This window comes from Carassius gibelio, chromosome A12 (genome assembly GCF_023724105.1).
Source record: "Carassius gibelio isolate Cgi1373 ecotype wild population from Czech Republic chromosome A12, carGib1.2-hapl.c, whole genome shotgun sequence".
Lineage (NCBI taxonomy): Eukaryota > Metazoa > Chordata > Actinopteri > Cypriniformes > Cyprinidae > Carassius > Carassius gibelio.
Window position 1 is genome coordinate 23,574,858 of NC_068382.1, and position 20,615 is coordinate 23,595,472.

The 20,615-nt window shown below is 39.1% G+C and overlaps 2 protein-coding genes across 4 annotated transcripts; both read right to left on the reverse strand.

Moving 5' to 3' along the window:
• Positions 1-2,302: 2,302 nt before the first annotated feature.
• Positions 2,303-19,292, reverse strand: LOC128025505 (serine/threonine-protein kinase pim-2-like). Of its 3 annotated transcripts, none has more exons than XM_052611931.1 (7): positions 19,122-19,292; positions 18,929-19,023; positions 10,384-10,434; positions 9,910-10,288; positions 9,651-9,827; positions 2,559-2,647; positions 2,303-2,477 (listed from the first exon to the last, which is right to left on the reverse strand). In XM_052611931.1, exons 1-7 carry the CDS (start codon positions 19,258-19,260, stop codon positions 2,466-2,468), a joined length of 942 nt encoding a protein of 313 aa, XP_052467891.1. In that variant the 5' UTR covers positions 19,261-19,292; the 3' UTR covers positions 2,303-2,465. The 3 variants fall into 3 exon arrangements, with proteins under 3 accessions (XP_052467891.1, XP_052467892.1, XP_052467893.1); XM_052611932.1 differs by lacking the exon at positions 2,559-2,647 and adding an exon at positions 9,423-9,511; XM_052611933.1 differs by lacking the exons at positions 2,559-2,647; positions 9,651-9,827; positions 9,910-10,288; positions 10,384-10,434 and adding exons at positions 9,423-9,511; positions 17,987-18,163; positions 18,246-18,624; positions 18,737-18,787.
• Positions 2,937-4,375, reverse strand: LOC128025506 (serine/threonine-protein kinase pim-2-like). The gene is made up of 4 exons (XM_052611934.1): positions 3,988-4,375; positions 3,734-3,828; positions 3,542-3,592; positions 2,937-3,424 (listed from the first exon to the last, which is right to left on the reverse strand). Exons 1-4 carry the CDS (start codon positions 4,331-4,333, stop codon positions 3,002-3,004), a joined length of 915 nt encoding a protein of 304 aa, XP_052467894.1. The 5' UTR covers positions 4,334-4,375; the 3' UTR covers positions 2,937-3,001.
• Positions 19,293-20,615: the final 1,323 nt, after the last annotated feature.

Genomic DNA, 20,615 nt, shown 5'->3' on the forward strand with positions numbered 1-20,615 from the left:
ATGGAACAACAATTATGGGAAAGACTACTGACTTGGGAATGTCCACAAGACAATCATCAACATCCTCCACAAGGAGGGTAGACCACAGAAGGTCATTGCTGAAAGGCCTGTCTATTCACAGAGTGCTGTATCAAAATATGTTCATAGAAAGTTTACTGGAAGGAAAAAATGTGGTAAAAAATGGTGCACAAGCAACAGGGATGACCACAACCTTGGGAGGAATGTCAGGAAAAGCAGATTCATAGGAGAGCTTCACAAGGAATGGACTGAAGCCGGAGTCGGTGCATCAAGAGTCACCACACTCAGACATCTTCAGGAAAAAGAGCTACTAAGCCACTTCTGAAAGAGAAACCACATCAGAAGCATCTTACCTGGAATAAGGAGAAAAAGAACTGGACTGTTGCTCAGTTGTCCAAAGTCCTCTTTTCGGATGAAAGTAAATTTAGAATTTAATTTGGAAATCAAGGTCTGGAGTCTGGAGGAAGACTGGGGAGGCACAGAATCCAAGCTGCTTGAAGTCCATTGTGAAGATTCTGAAGTCAGTCATGATTTGGGTGCCGTGACATCTGGTGTTGGTCCATTGTGTTTCATCAAGTCCAAAGTCAATGCAGCCATCTACCAGGAGATTTTGGAGCACTTTATGCTTCCATCTGCTGACAAGCTTTATGGAGATGCTGATTTCATTTTGCACCGGCCCACAGTACCAAAACCAATTCCAAGTGGTTTGCTGACCATGATATTACTGTGCTTGATTGGCCAGCCAACTCACCCGACCTGAACCTCACAGAGAATCTGAGGAATTGTGAAGAGGATGAGAAGTAACATCTGAAAACAATACAGAGGAGCTGAAGGCCGTTATCAAAGAAACCTGGTCTTCAATAAGACCTCAGCAGTGCCACAGACTGATCACCTCCATGCCACACCGCATTGAAGCAGTAGTTCATGCAAAAGGAGCCTCAGCCAAATATTGGGTGCATAATTAAACCTGCTTTGGAGATCTTGAACATTTCTGTTTTGTAAATCTCTTTTTGATTGATCGTTGAGAAAATATATATTTCTTTTTTAGATAGTGAATTTTGAATTTTCCTAAGCCATAAGTCATAACCATCAGAATTAAAACAAAATACTCTTGACATACTTCAGTTTGTGTGCAATGGATCTAGAATTTAAGAAAGTTTCATTTTTTAAATTAAAATACAGGAAATAAAGAACTTTTCGATGATATTAAAAGTTGACACTTTTATAGTAATGTATAGTAATGTTGTCTAATGTGGCACGGCCTCCCGGCTGCACTAATAGTAATATGGCTTTCCTCTGTGTACACATACAAGTACAATTTTAGCTGGATTATAGCTGGAAAAAGAGTTTATTGGCCTTTATTTTGGATAACAATAAAATACCTGAACGAAATTATGACTGATTATGTTATTAGCTTACATCATCTGCATATGATTCACAATGTGATAAAGCTGATTAAAGTATATTAAACTGTACAACTGTGAAAAATAGTGACGGGTGCAGTCACAATAAAAATAGATGTAGAAAATGACATAAAACCACAGGTGATAAGTAGACCTTTTAATCTTTCCAGTTTAAAATGCAAGCTGTTTTTCTTCCTTTCTGACATGAGAAAAGTATTTAAAGAGCAGATGCAGCTATTACAGAAACTTCTGGGACCAGGGGCATATATCACATGGAGCAGTGCAACTGAGACAGCCATGAGAAGAACATCTGAGACTGGACCGTGCCATGAACCTCTCTGAGTGGCCAGTGCTAGAACCTCTGGGACCCAGCTGACTTTGCAGGGACCTCACTATCCAGGGCAACTTTTGAGAGTGTGCAGTCATGACAAGGAGTTGAAGACCAGGTAGCCACTACAGGAAGTTCTGGAACCAGAGCAGCAAGACTGAGAGACCTGGAGCACCGTAGAAGGAACCTCTGGGACATCAAACCTTGGACTTGTGGGTAGCCATGAGAGGAACCGCTGAGGAACCAGGGCAGTGGAGCTCTGAGACGAGGAAGCCCATTACATGCCTTTAAGCTGTCCATGGCAGGAACCTCTGGTTCAGCAGCATTCTGTGCAGAAACATGGGAAAGACATCTGATTATGATCTGAAGCTTTTACATTTGCGCTATTTAGATGTGAGGTCTACTCTGGAAGAACAAATGCACTGTGATTGGAATAAGATGTATTTTTTATTATTTTTAAATGAAGATCTAACCTTTAGACCATGCAGGCTCTGAGAAAAACATGATATACATATATACACATCCCCAAGCAAACAGTAACGGCAGACGCAATACTGCTGCTTCGGGCCATAGCATAAGATGCAACCATGGCCTGCCGGCTCCGCAAGATGCAGAGGATTCACAGAGGAATGAACAGTCTTCCTGCCAGCCGTCAAGATGCAAAGCTGACAGGAGACTGGGAAATGTCTGGGGTCGAAGCTCCTTTTCCCCACGACTTATATGGAGACCTGAAACAACACACCAAACAAAGCATTAGCCTAAATACATCACACTACTAAAGCAAATGTGGCTGATCTCAGGCTCAGTACCTGAAACCAGTCGTGTTGAAGGATCTTCCCCAGACCGAGCCGTCGCTTAGTTTTATGCTGGAGCAGACTACAGATCAAACTGCAGCAGTCTGTGCAGAAACATGGAAGCAACATCTCATTATGACCTGAAGCCTTTACATCTGCACTATTCAGTTGTGAGATCAAATCTGAAAGAGCATTTGTATGATGATTGGAATCAGACTTCTTTTTATGTGATGAAGAGCTCACCCTTTGACAGTCCAGGCTCTGACCAAAGGTTTAGTTCGGTCTTCTGCAGGTCACTGCCAGTTGGAAAACGGCCGCACAGCATTGTGAACAAGATGACCCCAAGAGACCACGACATTGCAGACTTCGCATGGTACTTGCCCTTGAGCCTGTACTCAGGAGGGTAGTACTCCATGGTGCCTGGAGGAAAGAGATTTCATCTCGTATGCAAGTTCGCATTACCAAAGCGTTTCCTCTGTCAGCTTTGAGGGATAAAACATACCATACAATGTCGTGTAGGCAGACTTTCTCATGAGGTCCCCACACCCAAAGTCGATCAACTTGACCTGCAGGGTGTCCTTGCTCACAATGAAGTTTTCCAACTTTATGTCTCCATGGAATACCCCACGGCGACAACATGTGCGAGCCGCCCGCGTTGCCTGCCGCATGATGTGCCGAACTAAACCTTCTTCGATTCTTCCTCCGTGGCCCTCCAAGAAACTGACTAAGTTCTCACACGGTGACGGACACTCGAGGACCATGACATAGTTGTCCCGTTGGTCCTGCCAGTCCAGCAGCTTTATAATCTCTGGTGCGCTGGGTCCCTTGTTGGCCAAGAGTGTAAGGGCGATCTCCACTGGGAGGGGGTTTGGATGACCAGGCTAGAAGACAGACAGTTTTAAAATGGTTTGTTAACTAAAAAAAAAAAAACATTAATAGTCTGCAATTAAAGCTAATCTGAGATGTTTTAAATGATAATAGTGAGTGAGATGTCTTACAATAGTTAGATATTCCATGTCATGGGTCTTCATGACGTCTTTCAATGCCACCTAAACAACAAAACAGAAGTAAAACAGTTCACATGTGTGTAGAGGTCATACAATTCCACTCATTAAACCGGAAGACTGTGGACAGCATGTGAAAAGGATGAGAAAAAACAGTTGCATAAGTTCTCATTTATTTGTACTGACCTTAAGGCCATCCTCCACACGACTCGCTTCATGAACGACACCAAACCCGCCTACCCCCAGACGATCACCGAGCTCATAGCGGCACATAATATCATCTATTAAAAAAGAAATGATTGCATTTGACGCATTTTGACATGGCTATTTTCAAGGGGACATTAAATAATTTGAAGGAAAGCACAAAGGAAAAAATATGCAATTCATGGATACTCATATCAAGTTTTTTTTTTTTTTTGTCACACATTCATATCATTTACCATCAGCGCTGCTGGCTGGCGATGGTGGCTCAATAAGCTGCACCTCAGTCTGACTCGGTCGGATCACCTTGAGGTGTTTTCTGGCAGCTTTGAGGAAAGAGGGCAGCCTCCAGAACTTCTTTTTCCTCTTCTTCTTCATCTCCTCCTCCTCCTCACCCCATGCCTCCCTCCGCTCCTCCTCCTCCCTCCTCTGGGCGTCTCCCTCACCGGCATCGACAGGCGGCTCATCGCACGGATGGAAGTGTTGCTCCGCCTTGTCGGTGTCGGGTGTTGGGGGTGTACTGGGATGGTGATCGTACACCGCGCCATCATTTACCGGAATAACACGAGAATTTCGCTGTCCCATCACTGATAACCGCTAATAACTCTCGTCTTCGACCACTACTACAAACCAACAAATTATTTCACAGAATTCCATCGCTTTATATACCGCGCGCGCCAACATTCTAAACTTTTGAAATGCGCTCTATGGCGTCATAATAATGGATACCGTCGCGATGGTAATGACTTCAGATATGTCAAATAAAGTTAAGTTAAATTAAGTTAGATAAACCCATAGGACGGTGTATATTAAATATATTTTGTTAAAAAACATTTGAATCGTTATTATTTATTGTTCTGGCCCCAATCATGATGAAAAATCATGCTGTTATTGGAAATTACAAGATTTGTTTAGAAATTATTTTTTACTTTTGCTGGATGAGATGTTGAGTAGTCATGCATAACATTTTCCAAAATGTGTGATAAAGTAGACTGGTTGCCACTATTTACAGTGAATATTTCTCTTGAAAAAATAAAATAAAATAAGAGTAAACAAATAAATGAAAAAGAAGAGGACAAAGAAAAAAGTGAAGAAAAACTGTTCTTAAGTTGCCCTGACTACCTGCAATTAAATAGTCTACTCCATTTATAATGTAAAACAATGAAAATGTATTTTTTTGTTTAATTCAGTTAGGTAAATAGTAAACATATTATGCTTAAAGACTAAAATAATACATTTAATAATAATCAAGATTTATTTAAAACTATATTAAATGAACTCATAAATAGGGTAAGGATAGGACAGTATGTTATCTCATGTGTTTCTAAAGTCTGACCAGAAGATGGAGACATTACTTTATCATGATCTTTGATACTGATCTCTCACTGTTGAGCTTTTCTTTAAGGATGTTTTGTTTGGAATTTTCACTTTTGAGAAGCAATATGGAAATGTTTACTTTCACTGCAACTTAATTATTTTGCTTGCAAAATATTTGATCCACAAATGTAAGGTTATGAAAGTCACGCCCCACTTCTCTTACTTTCTAGAAGATATCAAAATGTATATAAAATCTTTATCTACCTCCTGTAACTAAAACATTGAATGTATGATCACTTTTTGGTGTTTTTGTATAATTTATATCTGACTATTATCTTATGGTTTTGAGGGAAGAGGAAGGTTTTGGTTGTGTAATTTGTTTTTTTATTCATTTTTTATTTTAGCTTTTTGTATTTTTTTTTCTTATTTATTTATTTTTCTACTCTTTCCTATTTGATTTGTAATTGTTTGGTCATACTTGAACTCCTGGCTCTTTAACTTGGCTTATGATATTTTGAATGAATGTTTAATAAAAAAAAAAAAATTAAAAAAAGATATCTCACTGTGATATGATATCTATCCTTTAGTTTGAGACAGTCACACTTTCTCCGTCACTGTAATAAAAGTACAGATATGTGGGGAAATATTAAAAAATACAACCGAGATCTCACCACCAACCTAAAACCTTGACATGGGCACGGGAATAAAACATGTCTATATGCTTGTTTACATTGTAAATTAAAAACGAGGTGTATTTGAGTGTAGGTAGTGTTTTAATAAAAAAACAAGACATATCGTGAGATTTAGTTTACCCAACAGACCACTCAGCATGTACTGAAACAGCTTCGTATCTGGGCTTTTTGTGTGAACAGTAGGACTATTAACACTGGCAATGTCACTCTTGAGCCATGTCAGTAAAAACGCCTGTGTGTGATCAGATAATAGTTGAAACAGTCTGAGCGCAAAATATTACCACTAGAAAATAATAATAATAAATTAAAGAATCTCCTAATCTAATAAAATCAGAAACCATTGGTTGTATTGTAAGTTTTAGCATTTCATGTATACTGGAAAAAAATGGTTTAGAAACAATTTTCACTCAGAAGTTACTAGAAATGTAAAAAAAATAAGGCTAGAAAAAGAATCTGTTATGGATGTAAATCCGGGGGTATAGGCCCCCCAAACCCCATCCCCCATTTGAGGGTTGTCCCCCAGAAAATTATTATAAAAAAACACGCTGTGTATTGTAAATAGGCTAACAATGTCTTATACTTTAAATAATTGTATCAGTAAAAAAACACAAACAGGGCAAAAATGTAATTTAACTTTAGAAAGATGTTTATTATCCCCCTCCCTTGCCTCACAGTGCTTTGGTCCAAATGCCTGCTTTGCTCTTTTACATCACCTAAACACACACACACACACACACCTAAACACACACACACACACACACACACACACACACACGAGGTTGAAGTCCTGTGAGAGATACCATAGTCACCATAGTTGAGGAACTCCAGTAAGCCTGTCAAGGATATTTTATTCACTTAAACATCGGATAAAGTGATTATTTTCTCTTTAATACATGATTCCAATGTATTTTTGATGAGTCCGCTATGTTAGTAATAATAACGTTACCTGCTTGATGGAAAGGGTTGCCAGGTGTTCAAAACAAAACCCACCCAGTTGCTACTCAAAACTAGCCCAAACTAACCACGTTTCATGAGGGCAAAAATACACATTATTGGGGTGACTTAAACCCACGGCATGGACATGAAAAACAGTCTGCGGCAACAGAGATAATGTGGCCAAATTTCACAGGAAAACCACGGACTTGACAAAACTGTAGATAGTACAGGTGCATCTCAAAAAATTAGAATATCATGGAAAAGGTCTTCATTTTTCGTAATTTAATTCAAAAAAGCTAACTTTCTTATATTCTATATTCATTCATTACACACAAACTGAAATATTTCAATTTTTTTTTTTTTTTTTTTTTTGGATGGTAACTGCTTAGGGAAATTAACAAATCAGTATCTCAAAAAATTTGAAGATTCCATTTTGAGCTTGATTAGTTTGATTAATTTTGAGTATAAATGCCGGGTACCTCTTGGGCTAATTTGGAACTTGGAACATGGAACCACAATTATGGGAAAGACTACTGACTTGGTAATGTCCACAAGAAAATCATCAACATCCTCCACAAGGAGGGTAGACCACAGAAGGTCATTGCTGAAAGGCCTGTCTATTCACAGAGTGCTGTATCAAAATATGTTCATAGAAAGTTGACTGGAAGGAAAAAGTGTGGTAAAAAATGGTGCACAAGCAACAGGGATGACCACAACCTTGGGAGGAATGTCAGGAAAAGCAGATTCATGGTCTTGGGAGAGCTTCACAAGGAATGGACTGAAGCCGATGTCAGTGCATCAAGAGTCACCACACTCAGACGTCTTCAGGAAAAAGAGCTACTAAGCCACTTCTGAAAGAGAAACCACATCAGAGGCATCTTACCTGGAATAAGGAGAAAAAGAACTGGACTGTTGCTCAGTGGTCCAAAGTCCTCTTTTCGGATGAAAGTAAATTTAGAATTTCATTTGGAAATCAAGGTCTGGAGTCTGGAGGAAGACTGGGGAGGCACAGAATCCAAGCTCATTCTGTGAAGTCCAGTGTGAAGATTCTGAAGTCAGTCATGATTTGGCTGCCGTGACATCTGGTGTTGGTCCATTGTGTTTTATCAAGTCCAAAGTCAATGCAGCCATCTACCAGAAGATTTTGGAGCACTTTATGCTTCCATCTGCTGACAAGCTTTATGGAGATGCTGATTTCATTTCGCACCTGCCCACAGTACCAAAACCAATTCCAAGTGGTTTTCTGACCATGATATTACTGTGCTTGATTGGCCAGCCAACTCACCTGACCTGAACCTCACAGAGAATCTGAGGAATTGTGAAGAGGATGATAAGTAACATCTGAAAACAATACAGAGGAGCTGAAGGCAGTTATCAAAGAAACCTGGGCTTCAATAAGACCATCAGCAGTGCCACAGACTGATCACCTCCATGCCACACCGCATTGAAGCAGTAGTTCATGCAAAAGGAGCCCCAACCAAATATTGGGTGCATTATTAAACCTGCTTTGGAGATCTTGAACATTTCTGTTTTGTAAATCTCTTTTTGATTGATCGTTTAGAAAATATTATTATTTTTTTTAGATATTGAATTTTGAATTTTCCTAAGCCGTAAGTCATAACCATCAGAATTAAAACTCTGACATACTCTTGACATACTTCAGTTTGTGTGCAATGGATCTAGAATTTAAGAAAGTTTCATTTTTTAAATTAAATTAGAGGAAATAAAGAACTTTGATGATATAAAAAAAAAATGTAAATGCACTTTTATAGTAATGTATAGTAATGTTGTCTAATGTGGCACGGCCTCCCGGCTGCACTAATAGTAATATGGCTTTCCTCTGTGTACACATATCCATACAAGTACAATTTTAGCTGGATTATAGCTGGAAAAAGAGTTTGGCCTTTATTTTGGATAACAATAAAATACCTGAACGAAATTATGGCTGATTATGTTATTAGCTTACATCATGTTCATATCATATCTCCACCTTCTGGAGGACATGAACATTTTAACTATGAAAAATAGTGACGGATGCTGTCACAATAAAAATACAAGATGTAGAAAATGACATAAAACCACAGGTGATAAGCAGACCTTTTAATCTTTCCAGTTTAAAATGCAAGCTGTTTTTCTTCCTTTCTGACATGAGAAAAGTATTTAAAGAGCAGATGCAGCCATTACAGAAACTTCTGGGACCCGGGGCATCTATCACTCTGAGACGAGGAAGCCCATTACATGCCTTTAAGCTGTCCATGGCAGGAACCTCTGGTTCAGCAGCATTCTGTGCAGAAACATGGGAAAGACATCTGATTATGACCTGAAGCTTTTATATTTGCGCTATTTGGATGTGAGGTCTACTCTGGAAGAACAAATTTAAATGAAGATCTTACCTTTAGACCATGCAGGCTCTGAGAAAAAAACTATATACATATATTCACATCCCCAAGCAAGCAGTAATGACAGACGCAATACTGCTGCTTCAGGCCATAGCATAAGATGCAACCATGGCCTGCCGGCTCCGCAAGATGCAGAGGATTCACAGAGGAATGAACAGTCTTCCTGCCAGCCGTCAAGATGCAAAGCTGACAGGAGACTGGGAAATGTCTGGGGTCGAAGCTCCTTTTCGCCACGACTTATATGGAGACCTGAAACAACACACCAAACAAAGCATTAGCCTAAATACATCACACTACTAAAGCAAATGTGGCTGATCTCAGGCTCAGTACCTGAAACCAGTCGTGTTGAAGGATCTTCCCCAGACCGAGCCGTCGCTTAGTTTTATGCTGGAGCAGACTACAGATCAAACTGCAGCAGTCTGTGCAGAAACATGGAAGCAACATCTCATTATGACCTGAAGCCTTTACATCTGCACTATTCAGTAGTGAGATCAAATCTGAAAGAGCATTTGTATGATGATTGGAATCAGACTTCTTTTTATGTGATGAAGAGCTCACCCTTTGACAGTCCAGGCTCTGACCAAAGGTTTAGTTCGGTCTTCTGCAGGTCATTGTCAGTTGGAAAACGGCCGCACAGCATTGTGAACAAGATGACCCCAAGAGACCACGACATTGCAGACTTCGCATGGTACTTGCCCTTGACCCTGTACTCAGGAGGGTAGTACTCCATGGTGCCTGGAGGAAAGAGATTTCATCTCGTATGCAAGTTTGCATTACCAAAGCGTTCCCTCTGTCAGCTTTGAGGGATAAAACATACCATACAATGTCGTGTAGGCAGACTTTCTCATGAGGTCCCCACACCCAAAGTCGATCAACTTGACCTGCAGGGTGTCCTTGCTCACAATGAAGTTTTCCAACTTTATGTCTCCATGGAATACCCCACGGCGACAACATGTGCGAGCCGCCCGCGTTGCCTGCCGCATGATGTGCCGAACTAAACCTTCTTCGATTCTTCCTCCGTGGCCCTCCAAGAAACTGACTAAGTTCTCACACGGTGACGGACACTCGAGGACCATGACATAGTTGTCCCGTTGGTCCTGCCAGTCCAGCAGCTTTATAATCTCTGGTGCGCTGGGTCCCTTGTTGGCCAAGAGTGTAAGGGCGATCTCCACTGGGAGGGGGTTTGGATGACCAGGCTAGAAGACAGACAGTTTTAATTTTTTTTTTTTTTTTACCAAAAATGTCTCTAACTGAGATGTTTTAAATCAAAATAATAAGTGAGATGTCTTACAATAGTTAGATATTCCATGTCATGGGTCTTCATGACGTCTTTCAATGCCACCTAAACAACAAAACATAAGTAAAACAGTTCACATGTGTGTAGAGGTCATACAATTCCACTCATTAAACCTGAAGACTGTGGAAAGGATGTGAAAAGGATGAGAAAAAACAGTTGCATAAGTTCTCATTTATTTGTACTGACCTTAAGGCCATCCTCCACACGACTCGCTTCATGAACGACGCCAAACCCGCCTACCCCCAGACGATCACCGAGCTCAAAGAAATTATTGCATTTGACGCATTTTGACATGGCTATTTTCAAGGGGACATTAAATAATTTGAAGGAAAGCACAAAGGAAAAAATATGCAATTCATGGATACTCATATCAATTTTTTTTTTTTTTGTCACACATTTATATCATTTACCATCAGCGCTGCTGGCTGGCGATGGTGGCTCAATAAGCTGCACCTCAGTCTGACTCGGTCGGATCACCTTGAGGTGTTTTCTGGCAGCTTTGAGGAAAGAGGGCAGCCTCCAGAACTTCTTTTTCCTCTTCTTCTTCATCTCCTCCTCCTCCTCACCCCATGCCTCCCTCCGCTCCTCCTCCTCCCTCCTCTGGGCGTCTCCCTCACCGGCATCGACAGGCGGCTCATCGCACGGATGGAAGTGTTGCTCCGCCTTGTCGGTGTCGGGTGTTGGGGGTGTACTGGGATGGTGATCGTACACCGCGCCATCATTTACCGGAATAACACGAGAATTTCGCTGTCCCATCACTGATAACCGCTAATAACTCTCGTCTTCGACCACTACTACAAACCAACAAATTATTTCACAGAATTCCATCGCTTTATATACCGCGCGCGCCAACATTCTAAACTTTTGAAATGCGCTCTATGGCGTCATAATAATGGATACCGTCGCGATGGTAATGACTTCAGATATGTAAAATAAAGTTAAGTTAAATTAAGTTAGATAAACCCATATGACTGTGTGTGTGTGTGTGTGTGCGTGCGTGTGTGTGTGTGTGTGTGCGCGTACAATTCCATATTAAATATATTTTGTTAAAAAATATTTGAATCGTTATTATTTATTTTTCTGGCCCCAATCATGATGAAAAATCATGCTGTTATTGGAAATTACAAGATTTGTTTAGAAATTATTTTTTACTTTTGCTGGATGAGATGTTGAGTAGTCATGCATAACATTTTCCAAAATGTGTGATAAAGTAGACTGGTTGCCACTATTTACAGTGAATATTTCTCTTGAAAAAAAATAAAAAAATAAAAAAATAAGAGTAAACAAATAAATGAAAAAGAAGAGGACAAAGAAACAAAGTGAAGAAAAACTGTTCTTAAGTTGCCCTGACTACCTGCAATTAAATAGTCTACTCCATTTATAATGTAAAACAATTAAAATGTATTTTTTGTTTAATTCAGTTAGGTAAATAGTAAACATGTTATGCTTAAAGACTAAAATAATACATTTAATAATAATAAAGATTTATTTAAAACTATATTAAATGAACTCATAAATAGGGTAAGGATAGGACAGTATGTTATCTCATGTGTTTCTAAAGTCTGACCAGAAGATGGAGACATTACTTTATCATGATCTTTGATACTGATCTCTCACTGTTGAGCTTTTCTTTAAGGATGTTTTGTTTGGAATTTTCACTTTTGAGAAGCAATATGGAAATGTTTACTTTCACTGCAACTTAATTATTTTGCTTGCAAAATATTTGATCCACAAATGTAAGGTTATGGAAGTGACGCCCCACTTCTCTTTCTTTCTAGAAGATATCAAAATGTATATAAAATCTTTATCTACCTCCTGTAACTAAAACATTGAATGTATAATCACTTTTTGGTGTTTTTGTATAATTTATATCTGACTATTATCTTATGGTTTTGAGGGAAGAGGAAGGTTTTCGTTGTGTAATTTGTTTTCTTATTCATTTTTTTATTTTAGCTTTTTGTATTTTTTTTTCTTATTTATTTATTTTTCTACTCTTTCCTATTTGATTTGTTATTGTTTGGTCATCCTTGAACCCCTGGCTCTTTTACTTGGCATATGTTATTTTGAATGAATGTTTAATAAATAAATAAATAAAAAAATATATCTCACTGTGATATGATATATATCGCTTAGTTTGAGACAGTGACACTTTCTCCGTCACTGTAATAAAAGTACAGATATATGGGGAAATATTAAAAAAATACAACCGAGATCTCACCACCAACCTAAAACCTTGACATGGGCACAATGCTGGATGAGATGTTGAGTAGTCATGCATAACATTTTCCAAAATGTGTGATAAAGTAGACTGGTTGCCACTATTTACAGTGAATATTTCTCTTGAAAAAAAATAAAAAAAATAAGAGTAAACAAATAAATGAAAAAGAAGAGGACAAAGAAACAAAGTGAAGAAAAACTGTTCTTAAGTTGCCCTGACTACCTGCAATTAAATAGTCTACTCCATTTATAATGTAAAACAATTAAAATGTATTTTTTGTTTAATTCAGTTAGGTAAATAGTAAACATGTTATGCTTAAAGACTAAAATAATACATTTAATAATAATAAAGATTTATTTAAAACTATATTAAATGAACTCATAAATAGGGTAAGGATAGGACAGTATGTTATCTCATGTGTTTCTAAAGTCTGACCAGAAGATGGAGACATTACTTTATCATGATCTTTGATACTGATCTCTCACTGTTGAGCTTTTCTTTAAGGATGTTTTGTTTGGAATTTTCACTTTTGAGAAGCAATATGGAAATGTTTACTTTCACTGCAACTTAATTATTTTGCTTGCAAAATATTTGATCCACAAATGTAAGGTTATGGAAGTGACGCCCCACTTCTCTTTCTTTCTAGAAGATATCAAAATGTATATAAAATCTTTATCTACCTCCTGTAACTAAAACATTGAATGTATAATCACTTTTTGGTGTTTTTGTATAATTTATATCTGACTATTATCTTATGGTTTTGAGGGAAGAGGAAGGTTTTGGTTGTGTAATTTGTTTTCTTATTCATTTTTTTATTTTAGCTTTTTGTATTTTTTTTTCTTATTTATTTATTTTTCTACTCTTTCCTATTTGATTTGTTATTGTTTGGTCATCCTTGAACCCCTGGCTCTTTTACTTGGCATATGTTATTTTGAATGAATGTTTAATAAATAAATAAATAAAAAAATATATCTCACTGTGATATGATATATATCGCTTAGTTTGAGACAGTGACACTTTCTCCGTCACTGTAATAAAAGTACAGATATATGGGGAAATATTAAAAAAATACAACCGAGATCTCACCACCAACCTAAAACCTTGACATGGGCACGGGAATAAAACATGTCTATATGCTTGTTTACATTGTAACTTAAAAACGAGGTGTATTTGAGTGTAGGTAGTGTTTTAATAAAAAAACGAGATATCGTGTGATTCAGTTTACCCAACAGACCACTCAGCATGTACTGAAACAGCTTCGTATCTGGGCTTTTTGTGTGAACAGTAGGACTATTAACACTGGCAATGTCACTCTTGAGCCATGTCAGTAAAAACGCCTGTGTGTGATCAGATAATAGTTGAAACAGTCTGAGCGCATAATATTACCACTAGAAAATAATAATAATAAATTAAAGAATCTCCTAATCTAATAAAATCAGAAACCATTGATTGTATTGTAAGTTTTAGCATTTCATGTATACTGGAAAAAAATGGTTTAGAAACAATTTTCACTCAGAAGTTACTAGAAATTAAAAAAAAAAATAATGCTAGAAAAATAATCTGTTATGGACGTAAATCCGGGGGTACAGGCCCCCCAAACCCCATCCCCCATTTGAGGGTTGTCCCCCAGAAAAATTATTATAAATAAACACGCTGTGTATTGTAAATAGGCTAACAATGTCTTATACTTTAAATAATTGTATCAGTAAAAAAACACAAACAGGGCAAAAATGTAATTTAACTTTAGAAAGATGTTTATTATCCCCCTCCCTTACCTCACAGTGCTTTGGTCCAAATGCCTGCTTTGCTCTTTTACATCACCTAAACACACACACACACACACACGGGGTTGAAGTCCTGTGAGAGATACCATAGTCACCATAGTTGAGGAACTCCAGTAAGCCTGTCAAGGATATTTTATTCACTTAAACATCGGATAAAGTGATTATTTTCTCTTTAATACATGATTCCAATGTATTTTTGATGAGTCCGCTATGTTAGTAATAATAACGTACCTGCTTGACGGAAAGGGTTGCCAGATGTTCACAACAAAACCCACCCAGTTGCTACTCAAAACTAGCCCAAACTAACCACGTTTCATGAGGGCAAAAATACACATTATTGGGGTGACTTAAACCCACGGCATGGACATGAAAAACAGTCTGCGGCAACAGAGATAATGTGGCCCAATTTCACAGGAAAACCACGGACTTGACAAAACTGTAGATAGTACAGGTGCATCTCAAAAAAATTTGAATATCATGGAAAAGGTCTTCATTTTTCATAATTTAATTCAAAAAAGCTAACTTTCTTATATTCTATATTCATTCATTACACACAAACTGAAATATTTTATATATTTCTTTTTTTTTTTTTTTGGATGGTTACTTACAGCTTAGGAAATTAAACAAATCAGTATCTCAAAAAATTTGAAGATTCCATTTAGAGCTTGATTAGTTTGATTAATTTTGAGTATAAATACCAGGTACCTCTTGGGCTAATTTAGAACTTGGAACATGGAACCACAATTATGGGAAAGACTACTGACTTGGGAATGTCCACAAGACAATCATCAACATCCTCCACAAGGAGGGTAGACCACAGAAGGTCATTGCTGAAAGGCCTGTCTATTCACAGAGTGCTGTATCAAAATATGTTCATAGAAAGTTGACTGGAAGGAAAAAGTGTGGTAAAAAATGGTGCACAAGCAACAGGGATGACCACAACCTTGGGAGGAATGTCAGGAAAAGCAGATTCATGGTCTTGGGAGAGCTTCACAAGGAATGGACTGAAGCCGATGTCAGTGCATCAAGAGTCACCACACTCAAACATCTTCAGGAAAAAGAGCTACTAAGCCACTTCTGAAACAGAAACCACATCAGAAGCATCTTACCTGGACTAAGGAGAAAAAGAACTGGACTGTTGCTCAATGGTCCAAAGTCCTCTTTTCGGATGAAAGTAAATTTAGAATTTCATTTGGAAATCAAGGTCTGGAGTCTGGAGGAAGACTGGGGAGGCACAGAATCCAAGCTGCTTGAAGTCCAGTGTGAAGATTCTGAAGTCAGTCATGATTTGGCTGCCGTGACATCTGGTGTTGGTCCATTGTGTTTTATCAAGTCCAAAGTCAATGCAGCCATCTACCAGGAGATTTTGGAGCACTTTATGCTTCCATCTGCTGACAAGCTTTATGGAGATGCTGATTTCATTTCGCACCTGCCCACAGTACCAAAACCAATTCCAAGTGGTTTTCTGACCATGATATTACTGTGCTTGATTGGCCAGCCAACTCACCTGACCTGAACCTCACAGAGAATCTGACGTATTGTGAAGATGAAGATAAGTAACATCTGAAAACAATACAGAGGAGCTGAAGGCCGTTATCAAAGAAACCTGGGCTTCAATAAGACCATCAGAAGTGCCACAGACTGATCACCTCCATGCCACACCGCATTGAAGCAGTAGTTCATGCAAAAGGAGCCTCAGCCAAATATTGGGTGCATAATTAAACCTGCTTTGGAGATCTTGAACATTTCTGTTTTGTAAATCTCTTTTTGATTGTTCGTTGAGAAAATATATATATTTTTTTTAGATATTGAATTTTGAATTTTCCTAAGCCATAAGTCATAACCATCAGAATTAAAACAAAATACTCTTGACATACTTCAGTTTGTGTGCAATGGATCTAGAATTTAAGAAAGTTTCATTTTTTAAATTAAAATACAGGAAATAAAGAACTTTTCGATGATATTAAAAGTTGACACTTTTATAGTAATGTATAGTTATGTTGTCTAATGTGGCACGGCCTCCCGGCTGCACTAATAGTAATATGGCTTTCCTCTGTGTACACATATCCATACAAGTACAATTTTAGCTGGATTATAGCTGGAAAAAGAGTTTATTGGCCTTTATTTTGGATAACAATAAAATACCTGAACGAAATTATGGCTGATTATGTTATTAGCTTACATCATGTGCATATCATTCACAATGTGATAAAGCTGATTAAAGTATATTACGGGGCTGGTGGAGGTGCACAGAGATGCTTCTCTATCTCCACCTTCTGGAGGACATGAACATTTTAACTATGAAAAATAGTGACGGATGCTGTCACAATAAAAATACAAGAAGTAGAAAATGACATAAAACCACAGGTGATAAGTAGACCTTTTAATCTTTCCAGTTTAAAATGCAAGCTGTTTTTCTTCCTTTCTGACATGAGAAAAGTATTTAAAGAGCAGATGCAGCTATTACAGAAACATCTGGGACCCGGGGCATCTATCACATGGAGCAGTGCACCTGAGACAGCCATGAGAAGAACATCTGAGACTGGACCGTGGCATGAACCTCTCTGAGTGGCCAGTGCTAGAACCTCTGGGACCCAGCTGACTTTGCAGGGACCTCACTATCCAGGTCAACTTTTGAGAGCGTGCAGTCATGACAAGGAGTTGAAGACCAGGTAGCCACTACAGGAAGTTCTGGTACCAGAGCAGCAAAACTGAGAGACCTGGAGCACCGTAAAAGGAACCTCTGGGACATCAAACCTTGGACTCGTGGGTAGCCATGAGAGGAACCGCTGAGGAACCAGGGCAGTGGAGCTCTGAGACGAGGAAGCCCATTACATGCCTTTAAGCTGTCCATGGCAGGAACCTCTGGTTCAGCAGCATTCTGTGCAGAAACATGGGAGAGACATCTGATTATGACCTGAAGCTTTTACATTTGCGCTATTTAGATGTGAGGTCTACTCTGGAAGAACAAATGCACTGTGATTGGAATAAGAGGTCTTTTTTATTATTTTTAAATGAAGATCTAACCTTTAGACCATGCAGGCTCTGAGAAAAAAATGATATACATATATACACATCCCCAAGCAAACAGTAACGGCAGATATGGCAAGTACTGCTGCTTCAGGCCATAGCATAAGATGCAACCATGGCCTGCCGGCTCCGCAAGATGCAGAGGATTCACAGAGGAATGAACAGTCTTCCTGCCAGCCGTCAAGATGCAAAGCTGACAGGAGACTGGGAAATGTCTGGGGTCGAAGCTCCTTTTCGCCACGACTTATATGGAGACCTGAAACAACACACCAAACAAAGCATTAGCCTAAATACATCACACTACTAAAGCAAATGTGGCTGATCTCAGGCTCAGTACCTGAAACCAGTCGTGTTGAAGGATCTTCCCCAGACCGAGCCGTCGCTTAGTTTTATGCTGGAGCAGACTACAGATCAAACTGCAGCAGTCTGTGCAGAAACATGGACGCAACATCTCATTATGACCTGAAGCCTTTACATCTGCACTATTCAGCAGTGAGATCAAATCTGAAAGAGCATTTGTATGATGATTGGAATCAGACTTCTTTTTAGGTGATGAAGAGCTCACCCTTTGACAGTCCAGGCTCTGACCAAAGGTTTAGTTCGGTCTTCTGCAGGTCATTGTCAGTTGGAAAACGGCCGCACAGCATTGTGAACAAGATGACCCCAAGAGACCACGACATTGCAGACTTCTCATGGTACTTGCCCTTGACCCTGTACTTAGGAGGGTAGTACTCCATGGTGCCTGGAGGAAAGAGATTTCATCTCGTATGCAGGTTCGCATTACCAAAGCGTTTCCTCTGTCAGCTTTGAGGGATAAAACATACCATACAATGTCGTGTAGGCAGACTTTCTCATGAGGTCCCCACACCCAAAGTCGATCAACTTGACCTGCAAGGTGTCCTTGCTCACAATGAAGTTTTCCAACTTTATGTCTCCATGGAATACCCCACGGCGACAACATGTGTGAGCCGCCCGCGTTGCCTGCCGCATGATGTGCCGAACTAAACCTTCCTCGAGTCTTCCTCCGTGGCCCTCCAAGAAACTGACTAAGTTCTCACACGGTGACGGACACTCGAGGACCATGACATAGTTGTCCCGTTGGTCCTGCCAGTCCAGCAGCTTTATAATCTCTGGTGCGCTGGGTCCCTTGTTGGCCAAGAGTGTAAGGGCGATCTCCACTGGTACGGAGTTTGGATGACCAGGCTAGAAGACAAACAGTTTTAAAATGGTTTGTTAAGTAAAAAAAACATTTATAGTCTGCAATTAAAGCTAATCTGAGATGTTTTAAATGAAAATAGTGAGTGAGATGCCTTACAATAGTTAGATATTCCATGTCATGGGTCTTCATGACATCTTTCAATGCCACCTAAACAACAAAACAGAAGTAAAACAGTTCACATGTGTGTAGAGGTCATACAATTCCACTCATTAAACCTGAAGACTGTGGAAAGGATGTGAAAAGGATGAGAAAAAACAGTTGCATAAGTTCTCATTTATTTGTACTGACCTTAAGGCCATCCTCCACACGACTCGCTTCATGAACGACGCCAAACCCGCCTACCCCCAGACGATCACCGAGCTCATAGCGGCACATAATGTCATCTATTAAAAAAGAAATGATTGCATTTGACGCATTTTGACATGGCTATTTTCAAGGGGACATTAAATAATTTGAAGGAAAGCACATTCATATCATTTACCATCAGCGCTGCTGGCTGGCGATGGTGGCTCAATAAGCTGCACCTCAGTCTGACTCGGTCGGATCACCTTGAGGTGTTTTCTGGCAGCTTTGAGGAAAGAGGGCAGCCTCCAGAACTTCTTTTTCCTCTTCTTCTTCATCTCCTCCTCCTCCTCACCCCATGCCTCCCTCCGCTCCTCCTCCTCCCTCCTCTGGGCGTCTCCCTCACCGGCATCGACAGGCGGCTCATCGCACGGATGGAAGTGTTGCTCCGCCTTGTCGGTACTGGGATGGTGATCGTACACCGCGCCATCATTTACCGGAATAACACGAGAATTTCGCTGTCCCATCACTGATAACCGCTAATAACTCTCGTCTTCGACCACTACTACAAACCAACAAAATGTTTCACAGAATTCCATCGCTTTATATACCGCGCGCGCCAACATTCTAAACTTTTGAAATGCGCTCTATGGCGTCATAATAATGGATAACGTCGCGATGGTAATGACTTCAGATATGTCAAATAAAGTTAAGTTAAATTAAGTTAGATAAACCCATACGACTGTGTGTGTGAGGTATGTGTGTGTGCGCGGGCGTACAATTCCATATTAAACATATTTTGTTAAAAAACATTCGAATCGTTATTATGTATTGTTCTGGCCCCAATCACGATGAAAAATTATGCTGTTATTGGAAATTACAAGATTTGTTTAAAAATTATTCTTTACTTTTGCTGGATGAGATGTTGAGTAGTCATGCATAACATTTTCCCAAATGTGTGATAAAGTAGACTGGTTGCCACTATTTACAGTGAATATTTCTCTTGAAAAAATAAAATAAAATAAGAGTAAATAAATAAATGAAAAAGAAGAGGACAAAGAAAAAAAGTGAAGAAAAACTGTTCTTAAGTTGCCCTGACTACCTGCAATAAAATAGTCTACTCCATTTATAATGTAAAACAATGGAAATGTATTTTTTGTTTAATTCAGTTAGGTAAATAGTAAACATATTATGCTTAAAGACTAAAATAATACATTTAAAAATAATAAAGATTTATTTAAAACTATATTAAATGAACTCATAAAATAGGGTAAGGATAGGACAGTATGTTATCTCATGTGTTTCTAAAGTCTGACCAGTAGATGGAGACATTACTTTATCATGATCTTTGATACTGGTATCTCACTGTTGAGCTTTTCTTTAAAGGGGGGGGGGGGGGGTGAAATGCTCGTTTTCACTCAATATCCTGTTAATCTTGAGTACCTATAGAGTAGTACTGCATCCTTCATAACTCCAAAAAATCTTTATTTTTATTATATTTATAAGAGAAAGATAGTCTGTACCGATTTTTCCCGGAAAAACACGAGCGCCTAGAGGCGTGACGTGTGGGCGGAGCTAAAGAATCACGAGCGCGAGTAGGCTGCTTTTGAGTTGAGAGCATGTGGAAGCTGTGATACAGATCCAGAGGCTGAAATTTAACAAGAGCAGCATCAGCAAAGGCGGTATGCTATGT

Coding starts and splice junctions, on each gene's coding strand:
- LOC128025506 (XM_052611934.1), bottom strand. CDS start 4,333: ATGGGACAGCGAAATTCTCGTGTTATTCCGGTAAATGATGGCGCGGTG. Junction 3,829..3,987: donor GCCAGCCAGCAGCGCTGATG/GTAAATGATATG, acceptor CTTTTTTAATAG/ATGATATTATGTGCCGCTAT. Junction 3,425..3,541: donor ACATGGAATATCTAACTATT/GTAAGACATCTC, acceptor TCTGTCTTCTAG/CCTGGTCATCCAAACCCCCT.
- LOC128025505 (XM_052611931.1), bottom strand. CDS start 19,260: ATGAAGAAGAAGAGGAAAAAGAAGTTCTGGAGGCTGCCCTCTTTCCTC. Junction 10,289..10,383: donor ACATGGAATATCTAACTATT/GTAAGACATCTC, acceptor TCTGTCTTCTAG/CCTGGTCATCCAAACCCCCT. Junction 2,648..9,650: donor AGAGCCTGGACTGTCAAAGG/GTGAGCTCTTCA, acceptor GTTTCTGCACAG/ACTGCTGCAGTTTGATCTGT.